At 37.5% G+C, this 26,033-nt stretch overlaps 1 protein-coding gene across 1 annotated transcript; it reads right to left on the bottom strand.

The window, feature by feature from the left end:
- Positions 1–6,366: 6,366 nt before the first annotated feature.
- CYRIA (CYFIP related Rac1 interactor A) lies at positions 6,367–25,235 on the bottom strand. Its single transcript, XM_080342088.1, is given in 12 exon segments — positions 6,367–6,789; positions 8,058–8,128; positions 10,753–10,879; positions 12,718–12,797; positions 12,893–13,009; positions 13,277–13,354; positions 13,440–13,576; positions 14,646–14,751; positions 15,657–15,778; positions 24,900–24,965; positions 24,968–24,979; positions 25,163–25,235. Coding segments are annotated over 12 exon segments (1,050 nt in total). The 5' UTR covers positions 25,233–25,235; the 3' UTR covers positions 6,367–6,725.
- Positions 25,236–26,033: the final 798 nt, after the last annotated feature.

Genomic DNA, 26,033 nt, shown 5'->3' with positions numbered 1-26,033 from the left:
ACCACAGCTGCAAAGACTTGGCTAAGTCAGTAGTTACAAGTAATCTTTCATTGTATAAATATCACAGACATTATTATGAATGTATACCTGAGTATGCATAATCCCAAATTAATGAGAAGAACAAATATGTACATTTCATCTGACAGTTAAAACAAAAATCTTCACAAAATCCTTTAATTAGATTGACTAGATAACACAACTTTTCTTTCTGCAAATTAAAAATGTTCTTAGAGATATAATACCTGTTTCAGTCTCATCTTGATATATTTGGTATTTCAGTAACTAGGACTATGTATCCCTCTTTGGTGAAGTTTATCTAAGAATCCTAATTCATGTCCACTGTAAGGAATCTTGTTTGGGAAGGTTTCTATTAAAGGGCCTTTGAGCTGTGATGCTGCATGCTATTAAATCTGAGTTTGTTAAAGTGCCTGTAGTTATATATTTCACTGTCAGACATTTATTATAAAGACACAAATAGGATCTGCAGAGAAAGTTCTAGTGGGAAAAAAGAATCATATAAAACCGTAACACTTGCTTTAGAACTATATCTGAAACTGTCAAATACTAATACTGCTGTTCAGTAACCTTCTCAGAAACGTTACCAAAATGAGGTGCAGTACCCATCTGTCTGAACTCATTCTGTTTACAGGAGCAGAAGGCAGAGGGAGGCTGCAAACAGGTGAGCCAAGGTGAGCTACCTCACCTGCCCTCACACAGCAGGATAGAGCCAAGCACCAAGGAGCAGAGGACACAGCCTGGGGTGGGCCCTCAGACGGCCACTGGAGTGGGAACTGAGGCACAGAAAAGGACGTCAGGGCCCTTATACCTCCTCCTACCGTGGCATCATAAAATCATGTCTGCAAAGAGACCAATTTCCTCATTTTGGGTAGAATTCTTTCCCGATCAAAGCCCTTCGGAAGCCCCCTGTCCATCTAACATGACCCGACCTTCAGACACTGCCACGGGACAGGGTAGTTTCTGAACTGCACAGTGACTGCATCCATGTAAATTCTCATGCTTTGTTCTCTTTTCATTAGGGAAAATCTCTACCACTTGAGGTTGGTCATCTTCTACTGTTCTCTTCCGATTTCTTTTGTGTGTCTAGAGAAGACAAGCAAACTCTTCCACAGTTTTCAAGGCAGCAGAAGAGTAGCTGTTTGACACAACAAAAATCCATGGGAAAAAAATCTGTAAACCCTAGGATTTCACTGAAGTGGATACAGAATCAGAACAATCCTGAGTTGTAATAGCAATTTTGTTCCAAGCCACATACAAACATTCTAACCTTTAAGTTCTGTTAGCAATTTTAAAATGTCAAGAGGTATGTCAAGTTCTTAATACCCAAGGCTACATATTGAATTGTCAACAACCCAAATATCCAAGAAAAGAGAGGTATATTAATTCCAGCTGGACCCCAAATTAAGATCTGTTGAAAAATCATGATATATCTTCCTTCTGAACCAGGGATTACCGCATGGTTGGTCTACTTTTTAACTACAGATGTATTGATTTTCCAGAACATCTACTGCACCGTTCATTTTAGTTTTAATTTCAAGGCAGCCAAGTGCAAGAGATCTCTGCAAGATTATCATATTACAGCATTGATCTGCACTAGCAGGAGACTCAGTTTGCTCCATAATAAGCAACATAGGTCAAAGGTCACAACCGAGAAAAGACAAAGGTTATTGTTTACACCCATGTCAATCAGAAATAGGTCTATTGAAATCAATTGAGTTACATTTGTTTCAAATCAGTGTGAAAAAGAATTCTGTGTTTGCAGGATTTGGATTACGTGACAGTCAGGAATTCACATTTATTAATCTGTAGCAGGAAGCATTAGGGAGTATTAAATTAATATAACAGATCTGCTATACTGTTTTTTTAACCACAATGAGTTTTATTCTCTTACTGGCACATCAAATTCATGTCATTGTTTCAGCTCATTGGCTTCTACTGCATTATTTAATCTGCTTCATGATATGAATTAATGGATTATTTTATTTCACATTAGAGAATTAATCTGAGGTAACAATAGTTATTAGTGTCCCAATTCTAAAAGAAAAAACAAAACAAACAAAAAAACCCTCAAACAAAAACAGACAATCAACCAACAAAAAAACCCCACCTCTTCCAACTATTTGCAACTATTAACAAACTTTCGGATATCCAAGATTTTATATTTCTTAGCTTTTGATGTTCATAGTATCATACACTTCTAATAGTCCTAGAAGACATACAAATTTAAAAGTGTATTTCTGACTGTACAGCCACAAGCTGATTCACAGGATTTAATTTGCAAATTCTAATTTGGCTTGTTCAGGGATCTGGCTTAGAAACATTGCACAAGATACAGCCCCGGACTGAAGAGGAGCCCAGGAGAGCTGGCTTATGTTCAAGGACTACCTCCCCCAAGCTTGAGAATGGTCCTTCCAGATAAGCATGAAACCAAGCAAAGATGGCAGAGGCCTGCAGGGATGAACACAGAGCTCCTGACTGAACTCAAACATAAAGAGGCAGGAAGTGGAAGCAGCGATAAAAGAACCAGAATACGAAGATGCCATCTGAGCAAATCTGGGGAAGGATGTGAAGGCCAACAAAAAGGGCTTCTACAGGTATGTATCATCAGCAGCAGAAAAGCTATGGAAAATGTGTGCCTGCTGCTAAAGGGGGTATGGGACCTGGTGACAAAAAACACAGAAAAGGTCAAGGAACTCAGTACCTTCTTTGCCTCAGTCTTTAATGGTATAATTTGCCTTCAGGAATCCCAGGCCTCTGAGACCAGTGAGAAAGTTTGGAGCAAGGAAGACTTACTCTTCACGGAGAAGGATCAGGTTAGGGAACATTTAAACAAACTGGCCATACACAGGTGTATGAGACCTGATGGGATGTACCACAAATGCTGAGAAAGCTGGCCAATGTCAATGAAGGCTTGTTGAGCTTGACCTTAACAAGGCTCCTGACACTGCCTCCCATAACATCCTCATACACAAACTGATAAAATATGGATGAGATAAACAAACAACGAGGTATATTGAGAACCAGCTGAACTGTCAAGTTCAAAGGGCTTGTGATTAGCAGCACAAAACCCATGTCGAGGCCAGTCAGTAGTGGTTACACCACAGCGGTTGATACCGGGACCAACACTGTAACTTCATCATTAATGACCTGGAGGGTGGGAGAGAATGCACCCAGAGGAATTTTACAGATGATACAAAACCGGGAGAAGTTGTTGATACACCAGATGGTTGTGCTGCCATTCAGAGGGATCTTGACAGACTGAGGACTGGACAGACTGTTGTCCTGGTGGACAACAGGATGACCATGAGCCAGCACTGTGCCCTTGCGGCCAAGAAGGCCAATGGCATCCTGGGGTGTATTACAAGGGCAGTGGTTAGTAGATCAAGAGAGGTTCTCCTTCCCCTCTACTCCGCCCTGGTGAGACCACACCTGGAATATTGTGTCCAGTTCTGGGCCCCTCAGGTCAAGAAGGACAGGGAACTGCTGGAGAGGGTCCAGCGCAGGGCAACAAAGATGATGGAGTGGAGCACCTCCCTTGTGAGGAAAAGCTGAGGGAGCTGGGTCTCTTTAGCTTGGAGGAGACTGAGGGGTGACCTTATTAATGTTTATAAATATATAAAGGGTGAGTGCCACGAGGATGGAGCCAGGCTCTTCTCAGTGGCAAACAATGATAGGACAAGGGGTAATGGGATCAAGCTGGAACACAAGAGGTTCCACTTAAATTTGAGAAGAAACTTCTTCTCAGTGAGGGTGACAGACACTGGAACAGGCTGCCCAGGGGGGCTGTGGAGTCTCCCTTCTCTGGAGACATTCAAAACCCGTCTGGACACGTTCCTGTGCGACCTCACCTAGGCGTTCCTGCTCTGGTGGGGGTATTGGACTGGATGATTTTTTGAGGTCCCTTCCAACGCCTAACATTCTGTGATTCTGTGAGAATACCCCTTTGGCCATCTGTCCTAGCTGCGTCCCCTCCGAGGTTCTTATGCACCCCCAGTCTCCTCACTGTCAGGGCAGTATGAGAAGCTGAAAATTCTTGACTTAATGTAAGCACTGCTCAGCAACAACTAAAACATTAGTGTGTTATCAACATTATTTCTCACCCAACATTCAAAACACAGCATTATACCAGGTACTAGGAAGAAAATGAACTCTATCCCAGCTGAAGCCAGGACATCTATTTAGCTCTTTTTCCCAGAGCAATTCATTTGCACTTACCTTAAGATTAAATGAATCATCCTCTGGTGACCTTATTGATTACAAATGCAACCTGAGATGGCAACAATAGCCTAGCATGCCTAATGTGAAGATATAAAAGTCATAGAAGGGATTAATGCCCTGTACTCTGTAAAGTAGTATCAATAACTTCCCCTGGTCAAGATGACAGACAAGTGCCAAAAATGATCTAAAAAACCCAGGAATTGTTTAAGTGACATGAGGTTATATTGTTACAGCGTACAAGTGAAACATTTGAAATGGCTTTTAAATAAACTATAAACTGTATACGTGACCCTACTATAGGTCAGATACCAAACTTTAAATTAAATACTTCTCAACTTGTTGATGATGTCTCTAAATACAGACAGTCCCAATGCTTACTGTACCAAACTTTTTATTATTTTAAACACACTTCTGTACAAAAACATCAGAGCAGGCAAAGAAATTCAGTGACTTGGGTAAACAGCACATGACAACTCGCAGAATGCTTTAAGGTTTACATTTTTATTATACAAGTGACAAATAGCTTTCCTTTGGGCTACTCAAATATAAGACTTCATCGCTTGACAAATAATTGCAGGTAAAGCATGTATTAACTTCAGTTACCAAAGCTCAACAGAATGACCTGTCATCCACCGAGATTCACCTAACTGGAAGTGACTACGAGCAAAGCAGGATTTCCCCTAATATACATTTTTAAGTGTCCCCCCATCAAAAATGGAGTTTGTAAACAGTGGATTTACTACTGTGAAAAAGCAGTGTGATCGCTGCTTCCAGACTAAGAAAATAACTAGCCTGATGTCTAATTCTGCTCCTGACAACAACACAGTGATCTGCTGCTACAACTGCAGATGTGTGACGTGAACGCTGGAGTTGCAGTGCTGTCCAGTACCATGACACATGTAACGTTGGCACCTCTGGGGTCTGATCAGGCTTGAGAAACCTCATAGTGGTAGTTCTGCTCAGAAATGAACTCTAAGGCAATTCCTACTCCAAAGAACTTTTGATATTAATACCATTTAAGGACTCAGTTCAACGACTGAATTTGTCACAGTGCAGCCGAGTTTCAGCAGACCAAATGCATCTCCAAAGTTTTACAGTAATGTTTTTAAAAGTGATATGCGTGAAAATTCCAGTGATCACACAAACCCTGATTTATGTACACAGGAATAAGCAAATACAAATCTGAATCTGTGCACAAACACTGGAGTTTTCACACACACATGCAAGCAAAGTACACAAAATCAAACACATTTTCAGAACGTGACCTCTGCAAGAATATGTACAGCATCTGCAGGCCACCCAGAAGACACACTTAACAGAGCACAAGCACTTTCCTGCTTCTGGCAAAGTATTTCTATTCCATTTACTGGAAAAATTACTAGAAATAATAACTTGGCAAGGAAATCAATCTCTTGAAGTATCAATCACATCTCAAAAGCCAAGGAAGGGCAGTCAGCTGATAAATGTTTCTGTGTTGACTCTGAATCATCTATTGAATAATGCTATCAAGGAACTTGATGGAGTGACCAGCAGCTCAACTCTTAAAACCTGTTTATATCATCCCTAGTTTGATGAGGCTAATTTGACACTAGGGAAGCTTGCTGCTACAGTGGAGCATTCTGCTTTATACTGGTTTTATCAGCAAAAAAACTTACCGAGTAGAGCTGTCTAAGAGAATGTTCATCGCGATATATTTACACTGACAAATCTTTTCTATTTAAGTCAAGGCATTAGTATTTTCCCTTTCCTTTCTAAATCTAATAAAATTATACAGAATTTTCAAAATCTAGCAATGGTCTTAAAACATTTTTTCCATTTATTTATATCGAACCTGAAAAAGGATATTGATTTCCTCAACAGTTGAGAGGGACAGGGTATACTTAATAAAAAAAGGTAAACTGACCTCTTTGCAATTTGTTTTTGGATCTCAGTCAGCACCTAATCCTTAAAATTAGGTGGATCTCCACTTCTTACAGGAAAGACAATGTATTTTATGAGACTGATAAACATCCAGGTTTTCTTCTATTCATAGTAGTTTGATGAGATCCTAAAACTGACTAAAATACTGTGTAGATGTTCTTAAAACATATCCAATGAATTTTACTTTCTCTTACATTAACTTCCTCCTTCTTTAAAGTTCTTTTTCTATGGTATCTTCGACATTTCAGTTTGTTTGGTTTCTATTTTGTCTTCACTACTACTTACTTCTCTGATAGAGAAGGTGTTTAAGGATTAAAATGCACAGATAAACTGTTGTAACTGAAGTATCTAAGTAAAAAAGTATTTTAGAAGTCAAAAGATAAAGACTAGTGTAAAAACTTAGGCTGCACTATATAAAGTCAGTCAGGTTATGAACAGATTCATATATTTTAGCAATGTGGAGAAAATGGTTATGTAAATACACACAAGTATTAACATCAAACTGTATTAAATTATGTAAACATACACATCTTCTGTGATCAATACAAACATCAACTTGTCTCAGGATACTACTGCAGCATAGCTCGAATTTGTTTTGAAGTAGATTCATCATTCAGGTGTTTTGTAGTGAACCTAGAAATTACAAGTTAAAACAATATTTTATAAAATGAACAAGGATTAGAAAAGCCTGAAAATTTCAGGGCCTGTTTTTGAAATCAGTGCAGGTCAATTACACAAAGGAGGAACTTAGACATTGCTCTAAACACTTATCACTGGAATTTAACTTCTAGTAGTCTGGTGCTCTTTATCTTCCAAATATCTCTTGCAATCAATTATTCCCTTTTAATAGATGGAGAATTGTGGCTAAATCCTGCCTAAATACTGTTTGTCATCTGCCTATAACACTGTAATAATTTTGGCCAAAAGGATCTCCTTCTTTCTAGCTAAAAGCCTCAAAAGAACAAAAAAAATCATGGAAAGACATAAGAAAATGGGTAGATACTTAGGAATCTAGACTGAATTTTGGCATAATCCATAAACTTAATTTTAAGCAGCTTTCTTAAATGTCCTGGGAGGAATGAAGAGCTTTAGTGTGTTTTTTTCCACTTAAGCCCAAATATTCTCCACTGGTTATGTTCCTAGGGAGATCGATTATCACGTAAGCTCAAAACACATTTGATACCTGTAGGATTTAACTCCACATCAATTTTAATTCAAAAGACACAATAAGCAAACATGAAGGTCGTTATGGCTGCAGCTTTCACTCGATTCAAGCATTCAACAGTTAAAAGAATTAACTACAGCTCTGAAAAACTTGGTACTAAGGCTCCCTTCTGAGCTTCAGAGACGTGTCAGACCACTGTGTCTTGCTTCCTGAGACATCACCTTCAACACTTAGCTATAGGATTGGGATTTAGGTTGCTGCTCTCTTGAAGCTGTATCATTTAGCAAAATTTAAAAAGAAAAAAAAAAGAAGAGTCTTGATAAAAAAGAAACAGAGAAGTATCAAAGATCTAAGAGATAGAAATTCTACTCTTCACTTCTAAAAGGTCTAGTTGCTGGGGTATTTTATATAATAAATCTTAGCTCAGACATATTGTTTACCTTTGATACATTGTTTAGCTTTTAGATGGCTAAGTTTTAGGTGATAAAATAAACCTTAAGTGTCTCTGAAGGACGTTCTGACTTCCAATATTCACAGTCATTGCTTATCAAAGTTAAATGGAATTGAAAGGAATGAATATTACTTAAGAAAACCCCAGGTGATGAAAGCAAACCTGAAAGGACAATTTTCTTAATAAATCAAGCTTCTAAGGTGAAAAGCCTTAAACATAAATAGATTGGGAGAAAAGCAAAGAAGAATTTGTTAGGACTGTATAAAACAATTATTCCACACGTACCTGAGAGCATTCAGAAGTCCTTCCACAGTGTCAGGTGGCTGCTCCTTTAAAACCTTTATGCATCCCTTCATCTGGGAACAGAAGCATGCCACTATTGAACAATAATATATGAATTGCACTAGCTGAAAACAAGGAAACAATTTCACCACAGACAGGCAGGTTTTTCCCTACTGAGAGTTAATGCTGCTTTATATGATACAATAAACACATTAAAACTTATTAAAAATTATCTTAAGTTAAAAACCTAATTTTTGAGAAAACAACATCTACTTTAACAAGCTTTTGTAGATAGCAAATTATATACCAAGTGTATATATTTTAACTTGCACATAATTTCTCCAATTTCAACTTAACAAAAAATCAAGAACAGCTGATATAAGCTGAAAAAAGAGATTATGGAAGAGGGTCCCATGTCATTGCTGTGAGCAACTATCAGAAGAGAAGGTTAAACTTTGACTTTCATTCTTGAACACAAGGAAGCAATTTTCAATATTCAGTTTTGAGTTGTAAACCTAACTGGTAATAACTTATGATTTGTTTCGCCACAAGTGGTTATGAATTTAATCTGAGATAAGAAGTCCATGATGTTGATTTTAAACACCACACTGAACAGACGTCTTCGTGAAGACTGTAAAAAACAGGCTGGAACTCTGTACAAACTTGCAAAAGGGGAAAAGGAGAGAAAGCAGAGGTAGAACTCATTTCACCCATACAGACTGCCCATCTAGTCAGTAGAGAGAAATAAGAATTCCTCTAACCTATTTAGAGGAATGAATCGTGCTCCAGAAGTACCTATTTATTCCCACTGCTATGAAGACAACTAATAGCTATCCAAAACTCAGGCTAGATTAATTCCATCTTATTTGAAATGACTTACAAAGACATGGCAGAGCCAAGATTTGAACCTTCTAATTTTGCAAGCCACGTTACAGTGCTACATCTACATGCCAGTATTTTCTTTGCAGCTAAACTCTGTCTTATTACAGAAGTGGATGCCGAAACACCCAATGGAAGTCAGGGTCCATGTATGTGGCAATAAAAATTATTCAGAAAAAGTAGTTCAGCCTCCTGCACAATGACCAGCCTAAGAGTCACTGATCACTGCTCAGGTGGCTCATTTCTACCTGGAAGATAAAACTAAAATAGCTTTGCGGACAGCAGATCAGATGAAATTCTCAAGGTAGATGAAATTCTCAGGTATCCCTCAGTACAGTTTTACGTGCTCCATCAGATCAGAGCAGATAAACTCAAAGGGATAAAAATTCAAATCATTCTTTTCCATATTTGTTACAGAATCCCTAAGACAGTCCAAAAAGAGAAGCTGTTAGGACATCTAAGCTAGGAGCCTGTAATCAACAGCTTGAAATACAGTCTCCAGTTGTGAAAGAGTAAGGAAAGGGTAATTTGTACCATTGTCCCTGAAATTCTCTTGAAATGGCTCCCAATAAGAGACTAGTTTGGAGAAAATAACTGTTTTTCACAGTAAAAAAACCTCGTAATCAGAAAAAAAAAAAATAAATAAAAAAAAAAATATATATTTATTAGAGAAGAAACACTAAACTAATTAGAAAATTAAGATTTGGGATCATTACACTGATTTTAAAAAACTGAGTCTTACATCTCCTGCCTCCCATTTACATCCAGTTAACTTTCCAGTAGGATTACAGGGCTTTAGGATAAATGTGAGAAACAAAGTACACACACTGTATATTTTGTTCTACCAAAATTTTACTTGTGTTGTCTCTGCAGGCAAGAGACTGAATGAGCAGTCAGGAAGTCTGCATTCAATTCCTGGGCTCTATCTGCTGCATGACCTTCAGCAAATCAATTCACCTCTTTGTGACATATCTTTTCCCTCCGTAAAACAGAGTCAAAGAGGAGACGTGGTAAAATACTGTTATCTGCAGATGAAAAATGCTAACAAAGACTCACTGTCATGGAGAGCAATAATATATGTATTTTTTTATTTTCTTTTGAAGTAGGCCCTCTTGTAAAGGGAAAGCCCTAGCATATTTTTCATAAATTACAGCTTATTTCTACAGAAAGATATGGCCCATGAGAATTAGGTTTGTAAAAGCATGTATCAAAAATAAGAGTACTTTGTTGTGCGTACTCGCCGTATCTCAGGTGGAAGCAGAAGTCTGACTTCCCTGTGACTGGTCATGGAAAAGCTAAAACTGAAGGCTCATTATCAATATTGCAACAATAACATTTCAGTTCTGCTACTTCAGATCTCAGACAAAGCAGAGACAATGTAGAATATCTGCTATTTACAACACAGCTACTGCCAAAGAATGTAGAATATCTACTATTTACAACAGAGCTACTGCCAAAGATAAGCTTTTCAGCATAAATTAATTACGTGATTAGTAAAAGCTTATGACCATAGAACTTATTATAGGATAGGTGTAATACAAAATTATTTTAGTGTAACCATGCAGTTGCCAGGAAAGTAAGACTAAAAGACAAATGAGTATCTGTGCCTGGAAGAAAATACAAAGAAATATAGACTGTTCCTTGTTTTCATTTTAAAGAAGCTGATATATTAAGGTATGCGGGTGAAGATAAATTCAAAATTCTGCCATTCAAAAGTAATTAAAATGATTTATACAAAGTAATAAGCTCGAGCAAAAAAAAAAAAGCTGCATACTAGTATTCTCAAACCTAGAGAGTATTAAAGAAAAGTCCCTCTTACATCAATCTTCGATGTCTTTGAGAAAGCTCCCACAGGATGAACGTGATCGTACAGAATAATAACTCCCACCATTACTCGCATGCAGAACATAAGGGTCTCTTCACTGGTGAATCTACTCCTGTATTCTCTGGAAAACAGAACAAAATAAAGACTCTTGGCTTTTTAGTGGACAATTTTGCAAACTAGACTATGAGTACATGAAATCTGACTATTGAATTTTAAGGTTGTAGGTGAATCTCAGTAAGATTTTAAAGATCTTCAAATTATTAAGTCCTTGTCAATTCAGAAGGAAGGTTAGAAAGCAAATAAAGATAAGTAACCCCCTTCCAGCATCCCTTCACAGTTCAGATCCTCACTTCAGCAAAATGTCTGAAACACTGGCTTCACAGAAAACTTCCACAGCTCCTGAAAAGTTATGGAGACTGAACATGGTTCTGTTTAATCTTAGAAACACAACATACTAAGAACTCAAAGGAAAGCTATTCTTTTTGCTTAAATTCCTACTTTGAAACAGTTAACACTTAAGAGGGATCTAATTTCAGCAGCTTGTACATTCAGGGCTTCACTGAGGCGGCTCATAGTCGTTGCTGTCCCTCTCTTTTCTAAGTCCATCGGCAACTTTAACAACCCAGGTTCACTGAGCACCTAAAATGTGGAAACCTGTAAGCAGGACTGGACTGAACTAGAGTTTTTATTTGACTTTTCAATTCCAAAATAAGATTGTGGACGGCACAGTTAAGACAGCTCCTATCAGCTCTAATCCCTGAAACCATCATCAGGAAATGAAAAATGAACTACAGTAGAGAAAAATAGAAATCTTGAAAAGCATAAATTATCACAATTTTGTTAATAAATATTATTTTTAGTAGATTGTACACAGATTTATCTACTGTCATTCATTGGTTTTCAACATAAAATTTGATTTTTTCACTTAAACGTATTATTAAAAATACTAAAATTTGTACTATACTACTTTTCAGTTTACAATAACTTCAACTTTTATTCTTCTGTTTAAATAACACAGCATCATAACATGAACAGATTTAAAGGCTACAGCCATTTTGACGTGAAAACGTTTCATTATCCCACAATTAGAACTAAATATGAGACAATCTTCTGGTAGATGACTCACAACTGTTTCTCTACTTTTATCAAAAATGAGCTGACACATAAGGTCATTTCTGTGATGTCCTGGGATCGTGAGATGAATCCCACCACCTACATACACTTCTCCAGAATTTTCATAAACAAACACAATAACCTCAGGAATTCTACCCTTTCCATGGCACCATGAACAAAGACAGGAAGACCACCTTGACTCTATCCTGCATTGTGCTTTCCACTCAAAGAGACATCTAACCTAAAAAATACTTGCTAAATGCACAGCTAAACAACAGTAATCCCACTGGCCATACCTGTGCTAGCAGATAAGGAAACAATTGTACTGTTTCCATATAGCTGAAGTTCCTTGTACCCAGAGTAAGATGGCTACATCCAAAAAAGATCCGCTCAAGTGATCCTCAAAATAGTCCCTTGTGTATTGTTTGTGAAAGTGCTACTTGGAAAAGCCAAAATCTTGCCCCTAAGCTGCTAATAACTAAGCAGCACAGGCAACGGAGATACAGCAGTTGGCCTATGGCCCTGGTTAGACAAGACACGGACACCGAAGCCTATGAGTGCATAAGATTACACCTGTATTTTAACCTTTTGTTGAAATCCAGGCTGGCCAGGTGAGCTCTCCCTAACAAAACTCAATGCTGATTCATGAAGTGTATTGTGAGCGGGTTAAAATAGGAGCCAAGGCTTTCTAATGCCAGGTCATGCTTTGTATACAAATGTGATAACATCTTAAGGCAAATACACAGGAATGAATTTGGAAAAAAAATGTGTTTATCCCAGGTGGCTACTTAAAATACAATACAAATTCTATCATGCAAGAAAAACAAGATTGAAGGTAAAACTTACGGTGTTTCCAACATGACTTTACATACACTAGCCATAGTACTTAGACAATCCGTTGTATTTTCAATTGGCAACGTTTTGTTCTAGAAGGGTTAAAAACAGCCACTGGTCAGTAAACAATCTTGTAAAATTAAAAACAAAAATAATTGTATTAGACCTTTTCTCCCCCATTACCTACTTCTGATACAAAATGTGTAGTTGCATTACTGAGTGTTTTCAGCATTGGTGTGGCTTCTGCATAGAACAGGGACATCCTATTAGCCATTTCATTGTTCACTTCATTCTCAATGTCTAGCTGATGAAAACATAAGAAAAAATGGTCAGTAAAACTCTTTGAAATCTTGCCAGCAGCAAGAAAATGATACAGAGCATGCTCATGTCAGCAAGCAGATTATTACATGAATAGTCCCACTCTAATCACTTCATCTGGACTGCTGATTAACTCTCGATGGGAAAGAACATGACAGCTAGTGAATCAAAAGAAAAAACATTGCCACAAATGGTATAAATGCATATGATGAATACCTCAGTATGAAGAACAGATCAGATTTTATTTACTTACATGCATGTTGTTTATTCTGTTGCGACTTATTGTCCGCCTATAATAACTGAAGTCATTCTGAATTGCTGGGTTTCTCATCTTAAAAGAAGACAAATAGGAAATAATCAGCCTTGGTTCAAAATACATGAGAAAAAATCAGCACGTATCAGAAAATTTTATTAACCTTAAGTTCATCAAAACGAAGAGTAAAATGTAAGATTTCCGCAAACTCTTTCGCTAGAGCCTGTTCCCGTTCCAGGTGCTGGGTTGGAGTATAAGGTGGGCACGTCAAGGACTCCAATAAGCTCTGCAGGGCTTTCTCTGAATAAAAATGAGAAGCACAAATTCTGTTCAGTCCACATTATAACAAAGTTTTAAGTAAGTAAGTAAATACACCTTGTTTGAAGTGAAGGAATCCCCCGAATATGCAGAGCCCAAACAGAAATGTTTTCTTCTTGCTATTCTAAGGTAAGAAACATCAGTTAAAGACACCTTCCTCCTCAGGCTCTCAGCCGTTTTCTCTCAATTTTGTATCACTGAGCTGTTTTCTCTTTTTATCACTCTGTCTGGGTTCCCTATCAAAAATCCTACAGAAAGCATTTTTCTTGCATTCAGATATTCAACTCTTTCATCTTCCCCAATTAGCCATCAGTTCCGTATAGAGATTTTTCTGGCATCTGTAACTAAGAGTGTACTCTTAGGCACTGATAGCAAAGTAATTCAGCTCCTGCGGCTACAATTACCAGCATAACTCAAAAAGTGAAAGACATAGTAAGGAGGATGTTGTACAAGTACTCCCTTGCATTGGGAGCTCTCCCACTTCATACATGCGATTTTGCACACTGTTTCTTTTCCAGAGCTGTAATTCAAGGAGTAATTACATCATTTTCTGGGTTTGTAAGGATGACAAAGTCAGTGCAAAACGTGCCCAACTTTGGATTTTCTCTCAACCCTGTGAGAGATTTTGTTGATAATCTTCTCCATCTGTAATCCCTGTTTCTTAAAAGTCTCAAGATATTATTGGTTTGCATTCCTTTTAAAATGCTCAAGGATTCAAAATGCAAAAAATAAAATTAATTAGCACAATATGAACCAATGAAGTGCAGAAGCATGGCAGGCACCAGTGAAAAACTTCCTACAGTTTTATCATATTGTTTCCTTGTGCTCTATTTAGATACTATAGATTTATTTTAAGTGACAAACTAACAAACCATAACAATTTTGAAATGAAATGAAGATTAAGAATATGCCTTGGTAAATGCAATTGCAGTTAAATGTCTGTTGATATTGAACGAAATGAATAATAAACCTTTAAAAGTCTGTGGAAAATTAAACTTTGTATTTCTACACAAAGTAGGCTAATAAACAGGCATACTGAAACAGGGCTCACCTAATCTGAGTGAAAACTCATAAAAGCGCTTCAGCCTTACAACCAGAGGACATACTGAATTCCAGGCTTTTTCTTGCAACTGGATATCATTGGGATTTTGTATTGCCTGAAATGAAAATACTACTGTAAAGAACTGCAGTATATGAATAACAAGCAAAAGGTGGTCTGGAATTTTTCCACTATATTATTTTAGAAACTAAGTACTGCAAAACACAGAATAATTACGAGAAATTATGTTGCACAGGAACAGGAAATTAGTAAATTCAAAAAATGTTTTTCCACCTTCCCTCTCCCCCTGTAACATACCAATTTTAAATTATTCATTCCAATGCACCACTGACATACAGAAATGTGTTTTAACATATTCTTTGGGGAGCAAAACTATTGTAGAAGCATCAGGTAAGACCTTTTCTATGAACAGTGGTTGCAGAAATAGCCTTTTTTTCAGCTTTTGATATCTTCGAAATATCCAGGTTCTTAAGTAACCAACAGTTCATACTAACAGTAACTGTGAAGCTGATGCAGGAAAAAGTTTGGTCAGCTGAGAAAAAAATTAAGATACAGTTCAGAATTGTATTATGGGACCGGTTCTATAGAATAAAAAGCTTGTAAAGTGGATGTAAGGTTATAATTTACTGCGGTTCATACATAGAACAACTATCTTCAACTTTCTTTATAGTGTATTTCTGACATCTGAGTACTATTTCTTCCATGTCCTCAACTTCGACTTCTATCGCGAGAGACATGAAATGGTGTTTCTTAAAGTGAAAAATAATTAAGGATTGCTATAGTAAACTTAAAACAAAGTCCAACAGCCATCATTTAATTTCACATTAGCACTTTATATTCAACATTATGTATAATCTGTACCATATTGTCTAAATACAACTTTAACGAAGGTTTTCATATAATTTCATAGAATGTGCTTGGATACAGAACAGAAGCAAGGACCACACTGAGTTTTGCTTGATTTTGCTTCCAAAGAACTGTCATTAACTGTAACAAACATACATCTCTAATTTCTTGTCCAGCTCCTTTGTAAGCCTGAAGGTCTGCAAGCATACTTTCCGAGTCCTGTAAAACTGCACTGATTTGGTTCCATACCTCCCTTTCTCCATCTGTGGGCTGCGCATCTAAGAAACAGAAAAGCCAAATGCACAAAGTCAAAAGGCAGCTGCAATACAAACGGCAAGATTACTCAGTCCTACTTAACAACATTAAATCCCGCTTGACTATGTGTAACTCCATTCTGATGTGGTTTTTTAAAATATACAATTATCTTGCACTGCTGTTCTGCTAACGTCCAGGTTTCTGTTTCTATAGCAAGGAACGAAAAGAAGTACGTTTTTTGTATGCTCTGGCTCATCATGCCTCTTCTCAAAAAGCAGCATTTTAAAGTGAAGCAGTATCATAAGGCAATGTTAGTAGAAAACAGGATAATGCATCAGTTCTTCAGTAAAAATGTCCCTCTCTTTCACGAGTTCCACAGCTCGATTACAAAGAATTGTTCACTTTTCTTGCAGCTTGGGGATAAAATCAGGCCTTTCAGTGGATGGAGCAGTGGGATATTACACCACTTTTGACTTTCCTCCAGGTTTCCTTAACCAGGGTAATTTATTTCTCTTTTTGTAAAACACAGATACTGTACTGTTAAAAATAAACATTTTTCTTATGTATGTCAGAGATTGTTCCTGCTACTAAAATAAATCCAGCTCCGTCAATGATCAGTTTTCAGGGTGGGAGTGACCTGTAGACCTTTATTGTTCAGAGAAATGACATTTGGAAGCAGATCAATTTTCCCATTCAAATCCTATCCGATGGGATTTTAGCTGCAGTGAGACACCAGGGAGGGATGTTATCCCCAGAATGCATTAGACGAGGTAGAGATCCTCTGCCTTCTTTTGCTTTGAAACATAGAAATAACTGACACTGATTAAATTAGGTGACCTATATATAGAATTGTAGTCAGTATTTGTTGAAACAATCACATTGTCCCAGCAAATTTCTACAGAGAAACAACTCCTTTTTTTCCTTAGATTTGTATTAGCTTATAATTCTTATGGAAGGAAAAAGAAAAAAGCCACTCTGAAGGTGAGTCTTCGGATTTAAGGACCACTTGTTTGAATTAAAAGCAATGAGATACCTTCAGTACAAAAACTCAACAATTAGGAAGAGCTACTGTACACACCTCTATATTAATGGACAAGAAATGCTGAAAATACTTTTTCTATTTAGTCTTCTCAGGGTTCTTAAGAAATAAGACACAGTTTTCCACCCATATATCAGTACAGGATTCATTTACTCACCCTCCACTAGAAACAAATGAACCAGTTCACCTTGGAAAGTATGGAAAGAGCAGGGATTCTCTCCATGATGTTTCAGGTTAGGATAATTTGTCTAAATGTGTCAAGTTATCCACAGACCTTGCACAAACTAGACACAAAAGTCTGAGATTTACATGTCTGTAGCTCTGAAGCAACTAATACTTAAAATCTTTCCTGCATTCCTATGTCACCATGAGGCCCATGAGACTGGGCACAAGAAAAAAAACTGATTTGACTTCCCTTTTATCCTGTAAGTTTTCCTTTACCTTGTTTAAAAGAACAAGAGAAAGTAAAAATAAGCTGGGCTTACTCGGCTGGGTTTTATATCCAAAATACTTAATGTAACCCAACAATTCCACTATCCTTCAAAAAGTGAGGGTAAGTGGCACCAAAGGGGAAAACTACCCCAAACAGGAAAATCCCAGCTGGGACACAGCTGTTGAACCGACCTACTTGTCACCCAGAGCTCCCAGAGTTACTGACTGGTTATTTCCCCAAGCTGCAAGAAATCTCAGGTATACAGCATAAGGTGTTTGTCACCTTGTGATAAAGAAACAAAACAGTAAATGCTTCCAAGTTTAACAAAGAAAGCGGTAAACTTGCTGAACAGTTACATACCATGGATCAACAGAACAGGGGGAAGAGTATGAGTCACCTATAAATCAGTATCTATAAGAGTTTAATAAAAATTAAAATAACATTTTCAGTGAAAAATTAAGACAGAAAAGAGAATAAGTAATTTATTAGTACAGTTCATGAGTGTAACATTTGTGTGTTCATGTCACTTGAAGCATGGCTTGGTTAACAAGGTACTTCTGTATTACGCTTTACGACTCATCTGCTTTAAAAAATATTAGCCCCTAATAGAAACATAAATACTATAGTCTGCTCAGGACTTTGGGACTTAAAAATGGCCTTAAATAACATCCTTTATTGTAAGTCTTTTTCAATTATTTTCCAATTCATCTTTTGGAAGTTGAGGGAAGGTTGTATATTTGAAACCCATTGAGCTTTTTGTAGTATCCCAGCACCTGGGGAAGCAGGAGGAGGAGGAAGGTGGGTGGGTGGAAGAGGGAAAGAAAGGGAAGGGAGATGAAAAGGGCTGCAAAGGCTACAGAGCAACAGGCTTAGCTTGCATTTGCAGAAGCAGTTTGTACTTATGCTGAAAGTGTTTAGCTTAAAAATAAAGGTAAGGAGGATGATTCAGGCTCTACTTTAAGAAAACATGCATCTTACTTATGAAATACATGCTATGCAAAAAGATGTTCTGATAAGACCATGGCCATGTTTCAAAAGGGATTTTACATTAAGATCCTGCCAAAAATGGTCAGTTAAAATACCTGTAATTGATCACTTTGAAAAAATTTAAGCTTGCTGTCAACAACAATAATAATAGCAGCAACAATAACTAAAACAAACACAGACTTCTTCATTACAGATTTCAGTTTTCTATTCCAACAATACCAAAGCTTGTTTCTCTGTTCAGAGTGAAAAAATGCCATTCCTGAAGCAAAGTGTGGAATCACTGCTTGGCAGTGCTCACCTAAACCACCAAAGAACCAGCACATGCTTAAGCAATTTGAGCCCATTTATAAATAAAACTATACCCACTGACTAACCAACACTGAACACAAGCCCTCTCAATAATATGTTACCATAATTCCCAGACTTACAGCATTTCAAGTCTGAATTTTTAGAATACTCATAATTAGCATTCGGAGCATGCTGTCTTTAATAAGATAAAATAGGAAACCCTTTCATTCACCTCTGTTTGTCCAAACGTTTCTAGCATGAACCCTAAACCTGACAACTATAATAAATGAATCCTCTATCAAATTAATTCAAGAGTCAGACCAGGCTTGACTCTTCCATATAGAGACTCTACCAGCAAATTCCGTGGCTCCATCAGAAATAGCCAGGATATGATAGTTCATCCATTCCATGAACAATGTCTTCTTTCATCTTTACACATGGTCTATTCCATGTTTTGGATGGGGCTTCAGACTGAATTAAAAAAGAGGGAAAGCTGCATCCACTACAGTCCATTTGTGGATGCACTAAATATTTCAGGTGCATGGTGGGGTGCAAAGGTGGAATCATCATTCTTTTCTTAGAAAAATATCTGTCGTTTGTTTCAAAAAAATCCAACCCTAACAGCACAAGGTATCTACCTCGTTCTTCACCAAATGTGCTTTAGAAGTAACACAGAAATGGCTATGTAGGTAAGACATTAGTACTCATAGGACAAGATTAAATATAAAAAAATAACAGATACAAGGCCTTTACCAATACAAAATCAAGTATAACAGTATCTCAGTAATTCATTTTTATGAAGAGATAACAAGACAGTACTAAAAGAAAGGCTTCCAACCCACACACCCTTTCCGTAGATGAAATGCAAACCAAGTAGCACAGAACTTTATCACACCCTCAGTCAAACTGGTGGTAGGTTAAGAGGATTCCCATTGAAGCTGGTTGGTATTTGCATTTCAGTCAATGTGGAATCATATTTGTCAGAAAAACATCACAGCCTCCCAGCCTAGTGAAAGAACGGTGAGTAAAACGAGATGCCTTACAGGCTGTGTTCTCAGCTTTTCTTGTCCTGTCCACTGTTGAAGGTGGCCAATAATTTCACCAGTCACTGACAGCATGTTAGAGAGCAATACATATATTTTACTGTATAATGCTAAAGTCCTATTTCAGGTTTGTCACCACAACAATGACTTTTTCCCATTCCAATCTAGGACAAAATTAGATGAAGAGCTAGTCCTTAGAAAAGACAAAAGGCATTACAACTACAGTGAATACTGCATTTTGGAAGGTATCAGAACACACTGTTGTCCATATATTAAAAGATAGTATCGGGTAGAAACAGTACCCTATCCAGTCTACACTGGATTTTTGAATGTCACCTTTCTGAACTAGCTAGAACAAAGTGAAGCTCCCTAAACTGTTAATACTTGCTACAGCACGGTGTGTGCCAGGGTTATCAGCGCCAGGCTCCAGCTCCATGGCCAACACAGAGAGGACATGGTCCCTTGGGCACTCGGCAGTGCGGGAGACCAGAGTTTAACCTCCCCCAGGCTGGGTACAGATGACATCTCCAGCCTTGCCACCTGTGGAGCCAGGGTGCTAATTAATAACCTCTTACACAAACGTGGGCAGTTGCTCTGCTGCCAGACATGTCCTAATAATAGACACTTTTAATCATACATGAACAAGGAAAACTGAAAGTTTCAATTAATCTTTCTGGGAATGGGGAGGTGGGGAAATCCTAGAAAGTAAGTGTCCTTGATTCTTGGGGGGATGAAGAGGATTAAATTAGGATCAGGTAATGAGCCCATTCAGCTAACGTTTAGGAAAAAAGGGAACATGCTTAGGTTAAGGTTAGAGGGCTTGGTCTTATAAAAGGTATTTGTATCTGAGGAGTGGATGCGACTTATAGACACCTCCTCCCAATATTCTATAAGCTTTAGTTTTTTACAGAATCACAGAGTGGTTGGGGTTGGAAGAGATCTCTGGAGATCATCCAGTCCAACCCACCTGCTAAAGCAGGTTCACCAGAGCTGATCACACAAGAATGTGTCCAGGTGGGTTTGAATGTCTCCAGAGGAGGAGACTCCACAACCTCTCTGGGCAGCCTGTTCCAGGGGGCTCTGGCACCCACAATGTAAAGAAGTTTCTCCTCAAATTCAGATGGAACCTGCTGCGCTTCAGTCTGTGCCCATTTAGGTTCAAAACAAATTGTTGTTACCTCAAGCTTCGAATTATTTCCAAGAATTTGTGTGGAATTAGTTACTTTGCCCGAAAAAAGCCATCTACGGGCAGCAGTGATTTGACAACGTCCTGCAAAAACAGAGCACTCGTAAGCTGCTATGGAAAGACCCTCAAATATCCAGAATTCATTTACCTGTAACTAATTTAAACAAGGCCAGCATCTAAAGCACAAACCAGTTCTTGAACTGACAAAATCAATTTCAAGGTAATTTGCCTTTATGGCTCATGAAATTCTGAAATCCACAGACTCTGAAAACTTGCCATGTACTTACTCTTCCTAACATTATTTTTGAGCTGAGAGCTTAAAAGGAATTAAGGTAAAATAAGTGGTATATAATCAAATCCAATCTGTAGCAGTTCGATTAAGAATACCCACACCAAGACTCAAGTGTAAAACAGCAATGCGGTTCACATTCTGTTAAGAAAGAGATTATTTGTCTTTAAATAAACCTTTCAGTAGACCTTAAAAAAAGAGTCATTTGGCTGAACGCTTACAGTCTGCACTACACCTAAAGGTAAAAGTTTTTTGACCTGCACAGGAGAACACTTTTCTCCATATCATTCACTGAGGTTACCACAGTACCCATTTGTCTCCATTTGCTTTCAAGGTTGGACTGAATGGATCTTCAAATGGCTTCTCCTTGCACAGATCCCAAATAACTGCATAAAGTCTTAAATGATTACAGGAGAGGATACAGAACTGCTTTTGCTATACAACATTAACTGTAACTAATGCTGGATTCAAGGTTTTTCAAGTATGATCATGGGGTTTTGAAACCTGGTTCCCAGTTTGGAATGAAGAATAATGCCAGTAAAAGGTGTCGTAAGAATTGCAACTGCTGATATAGACAGCTGCAGGAGAGGGGGGGGAGGAAAGAGATGATTTCAAACATTTTTCTTGGAGTCTAAACTTCTCTAAGGAAAAATTAAAGTAGCTATTAAAAACCCCCAACCAACGAAAAACAACTGGAAGGTAAAATTTTGAAATGTACTTCTCTTTCATGGTTTGTTCCTATTTTCAAATATAACACAAGACAGAATTTCAAAAAAACCCACAACTTTTAACTGGGTGAGAAAACTTAATTTTTCTAAGTTTTCCTGTTTCTACCTGCCCATTTTTCAAGATCTCAAGAACTGCACAGAAGATGAGCGGGGAGGGACCTAAGCCTAAATATAATCAGGTTGGTAAGTGAGCATGAACCTGATGAAAGCAACTTGTAATAAAGTATATTTTAAAACAAACAAACAAAAAAACCCAATGATGAGATTTTTCAAAAGATGCAATACAAGACTGTCTTCAAATTTGTCATTGAATCAGAACTCTGCCCTCAACAATAAAAATTTACAAGAAAAATTTATTTTTGTTGCACAGAAGAAGTCATCCTTATAACACATTGCCTCTAGAAAGCATATTAACCACAGATAATAAGGGGAAATAATAAAATAAAAACCTACCAGGCTGACCTTGCTGTTTAGCTTCATGGCTGACCTGAGTTATCTAAACCTGTACAACTGCTTCCCATCCCCTCGCGCATTTCTGTTCCCATTCTGAACCAGCATTGTGGCTCTCCCACCCGCACCAGCATCCACAGCACCCCGACCGGCTGGAAGAGCACTCGGGGACAGAGGTAAGCTGGTACTTGGGTGGGTTTTAACAGCTAGATCTTAGCAAGTTCGTTTTCCCACGCAGCCATCATTCACCAGGGGAGCTATCGTGTTTGTGCGTTCAGATGTGAGACCATGTGGCAAAGCATCACCCATGGGATGGCCTCTCTGTCACAGCACAGGTTAAACTGACTGCCAAATGAAGTTAACATCTTAATATTTTTTTCCCACTTTCTTTGTATAAACTCTTATATTAGTTTTGACCAACATCATCCCACAAAGCCTCTGATTTTCGAGGCATGGAGACAGATTGTATCTATTCTACTCCTGCGCACAAGGAAAAGGGCTGTTTCTGGTTTTTTTAAGCAATATTTGTGTGGCTTGCTGTACACTCAGAAGGAAGGAGTATGTCACACACCCTCCTTTCAGGTACAAGACATATAAAATGAAGAGTAGCAAAAAAAACCACAAGGGCAACAGTATCCCAAAACTCTGTAAAATTTTCAGAGTGATGCTGACAGATTTGAGATTTCAGCTAATGAAAAAGTGCACAAAAACCAGAAAGCAAGATGCTGATGCAAGTAATGAAATACAGTGAACACATCAACTCAACATATCCCTCATCCTCTGAACGGCCCACGGTACTGACCACTTTTGTCCATGAACTCAAACTGAAAACTCAGGCCACAAAAAGTCACACGCCCAGCAAGCACACAAGCAGCTCTTATCTGTGTCCACTAAGAGTGTCCTTTTACACCGTACCCTGGCTAATTAAAGGAGACCAAAGCACTTAACTACAGGCATCTTCAGTCACATCCCTTCAAAGCAACATGGATTTCATTCCATAAAAACCTCCAGGACATTATTTCAACAAGTAAAATATTTTAACCTTTCGCTCAGGAGCATCAAACTCACTGAAATTTGGAGATGACAGATCTGTCATCTCCAGGTAGACGTGCCTGATTAGGTGTGTCCATCTCCTAGGTAGACGTGCCTGATTAGTGCATCCATGCGCTTGCACTGACCATGGTCACTGCCCATGGGAAAGGTGCTTCGCCCCGCTCAATTCTTGGCAATGGACTTTTGGAAAAAAACCAACTTTAGCTGTCAAGGCAATGAAACAGACATATTCACCTTTCACCATCACCTCTGCTCCACCAAGGCTTCCCATTCCCATAGCCAAGTCTGCAGCCTGGCTCCGGAGAACTTTCTTACCACCCAGGTCATGATAGGGCTGATTAAACCTGGAAGCTCAGAGCAGCTGAAAACCTTCCTAACAGCTTGGCAAAGCCACCGAGCGCTACCAAAGCCTTCAAAAGTTTGATAGAAAGAAAAAAATACGTGGTGGTTTGGATAAAGGTTTCACATCCCGGGTTTATAATTAAACTCTCAAATGATATGGGCAACAGAGAAAAAAGACTACATGGCTTGCAGGACCTTCACCTAAACCCAAACTGATTCTTCATAATGAGGTAAATAAGATCTAGATGAGAAGGTATGTGCAAAGTTATAGTCATACACTGTAGCTTTCATCCAAGAAAGCATGTTTGAACAATTTCATGAGATTAAATATGTGTTTAAATGACTTTTTTAACCAGTGCTTCAGAGCGCACACACATGTGCAGTCTCATATCACGTCAGTAATTTTTTTTTCAGAAATGTAAGTCAGGAGTAAATTATTCAAGAAAACTATTTCAAGGTGACAAAATATGTCTAATCATCTGAAATTCTCTCTTAAGCCATGCATCAAAATAAAGTTTTTTTAAAAGAACTCAAAACTTGTTTTTGTTTTGTTTTAGAATATAGGTATTAAGAGACGAAACATTGCACACTGTTAGCATTTTAAATAAAAAGCATTTCACGTAAGTGGCAGAGTATAAAAATAAACCCATATTTAAGGATTTGATGACCAGTTTTTCAAGACAATGTCTAGAAGTACATGCAGGGAAATCATAACCACAGAAGTGAAATAGCTTTGAATAAAATATAGGTGTGACAAGGAAATTAGAATGCAAAACACTGTTTTGCAAACTGATAACCATGCAATTAAGAGAGATGCAATCAAGCACATACACCAGAACCACTTCACTACTGCTTAGAAACTGTAATAATCCTGGTTAAATTATCACTGAACTAAGGAAAAACAGTGTCACCTCCACCGTTTATATTTTTTCAGCTTTATATTTCTGTTTCAAATATATATTTCTATTCAAGGAAGCAACATAAGTAATTTTTTTCACCCTGATTTGTTAAAGAAAGCTGAGGTCAAGCTCATCCATACCTAAATTTAAGTATGGCTCATTAATGTTTTGAAACTGATTCAAGGTAAGGTTTTACTTGCATATCTATCATTCTGCCCTCTTCTCTGCTCAGAATGAATTTAAGTAATTTTGTATGGCTTTATGAATATCAAACAGTAATATCCAACTGAAGTGTAATTTGATTTGTTTGCAAATCCCTTTTGAATTGCTTTATGATGCGTAAGCGCATGCACTTTATTAGGAAACAATAAGCAAAGAAGGCAAGCCAGGCAAGAAGCTTTGCTCACTTTCAAAGTCAAGGAAAAAATTTGGCCCCTGATCAAGCTCTGTGCAAGTGAGAACTTTTAAAAGATTTCCCATTTGGTTCCTGAAAAATAGAAAAGGAAGAGAAAAGGAGTCCTGAGTGAACAAATTATTTCAGAGACAAGGACTTGGACAGGCTGGTTGTGCTGGAAAATGCAAACTGCAAGCAATCACATTTTAAAAGTTTTTCCTCAGTTTTAAGTCAGGGACAAGATTCTCTCATTGTCTTGTAGTTGTTTGAACTTACTTTCAAAATCCAGGAAAAAATGTGGATAGTTTTCAATTTCCCTGGTAAGGACCTTAAGAAGATTACCCATCCCAGCAAACCTAGTAAATGCAACAAAATCATAAACAGTTATATACGTAAAGTTAAAATACTACAACTAAGGGCTTGATACAGTCTGTGTCATATATTAAACATTTTGGCAAGTTCTGGACCATGAGAAACTTTTTGATGGTTGGTTCTGCAATATTAATGCATGGAGACAGAATAAAACCTTAGATAAACACAGACATAATTCCAATCAACAAACTGGAATTTAAACATCAGTATAACATCACAGAGTACAAACATATATTTATGAGTTTATTTACTAAGTAAGAGAAACAAACTTGGAACGATATCTGTATTTTTATATTCCCTAAATTGCTAGATACAAGATTAGAGAATACCATTCCAGAGGAAAAAAAAAAAGGTCTTAATCCTGGTTTGGATTCTTTACCATAAATCCATATTGTTCAATGAAAATAACTCAATGAAGTCTAATTTTTTCAATCAGTAAGGTTTTATAAAATACTACTATAACACATATCAGAAAGACAAGCTAAAAAGCTTGCTTTTTTAACCTTTTAACTTTAATGCATGCATGCATTAAAAAAAAAAAAAAGAGGCTCAAACTCTATCCTTTTATCTCTTTATCTTTTATCACCTTGGAAACCTTTGCATTTCAAGTCATGAAAAAGTCCCCAAAGGAAAAGTGACCAATTCTCAAAAAATTCTCTATGCAAGACAAGAAGGAAGGAGGTCTGAAGAAAATTTTTTACCAGTACAGTCTTTAGGAAGATACATTATTCTAAAATTATGTAAAAATATAGCTTTCTTGGGCAAACTTTACTTT

The sequence above is a fragment of the Nesoenas mayeri genome (genome assembly GCF_963082525.1).
Source record: "Nesoenas mayeri genome assembly, chromosome: 3".
NCBI classification, from domain to species: Eukaryota; Metazoa; Chordata; class Aves; order Columbiformes; family Columbidae; genus Nesoenas; species Nesoenas mayeri.
This window is presented reverse-complemented; position numbering and strand designations above follow the sequence as displayed.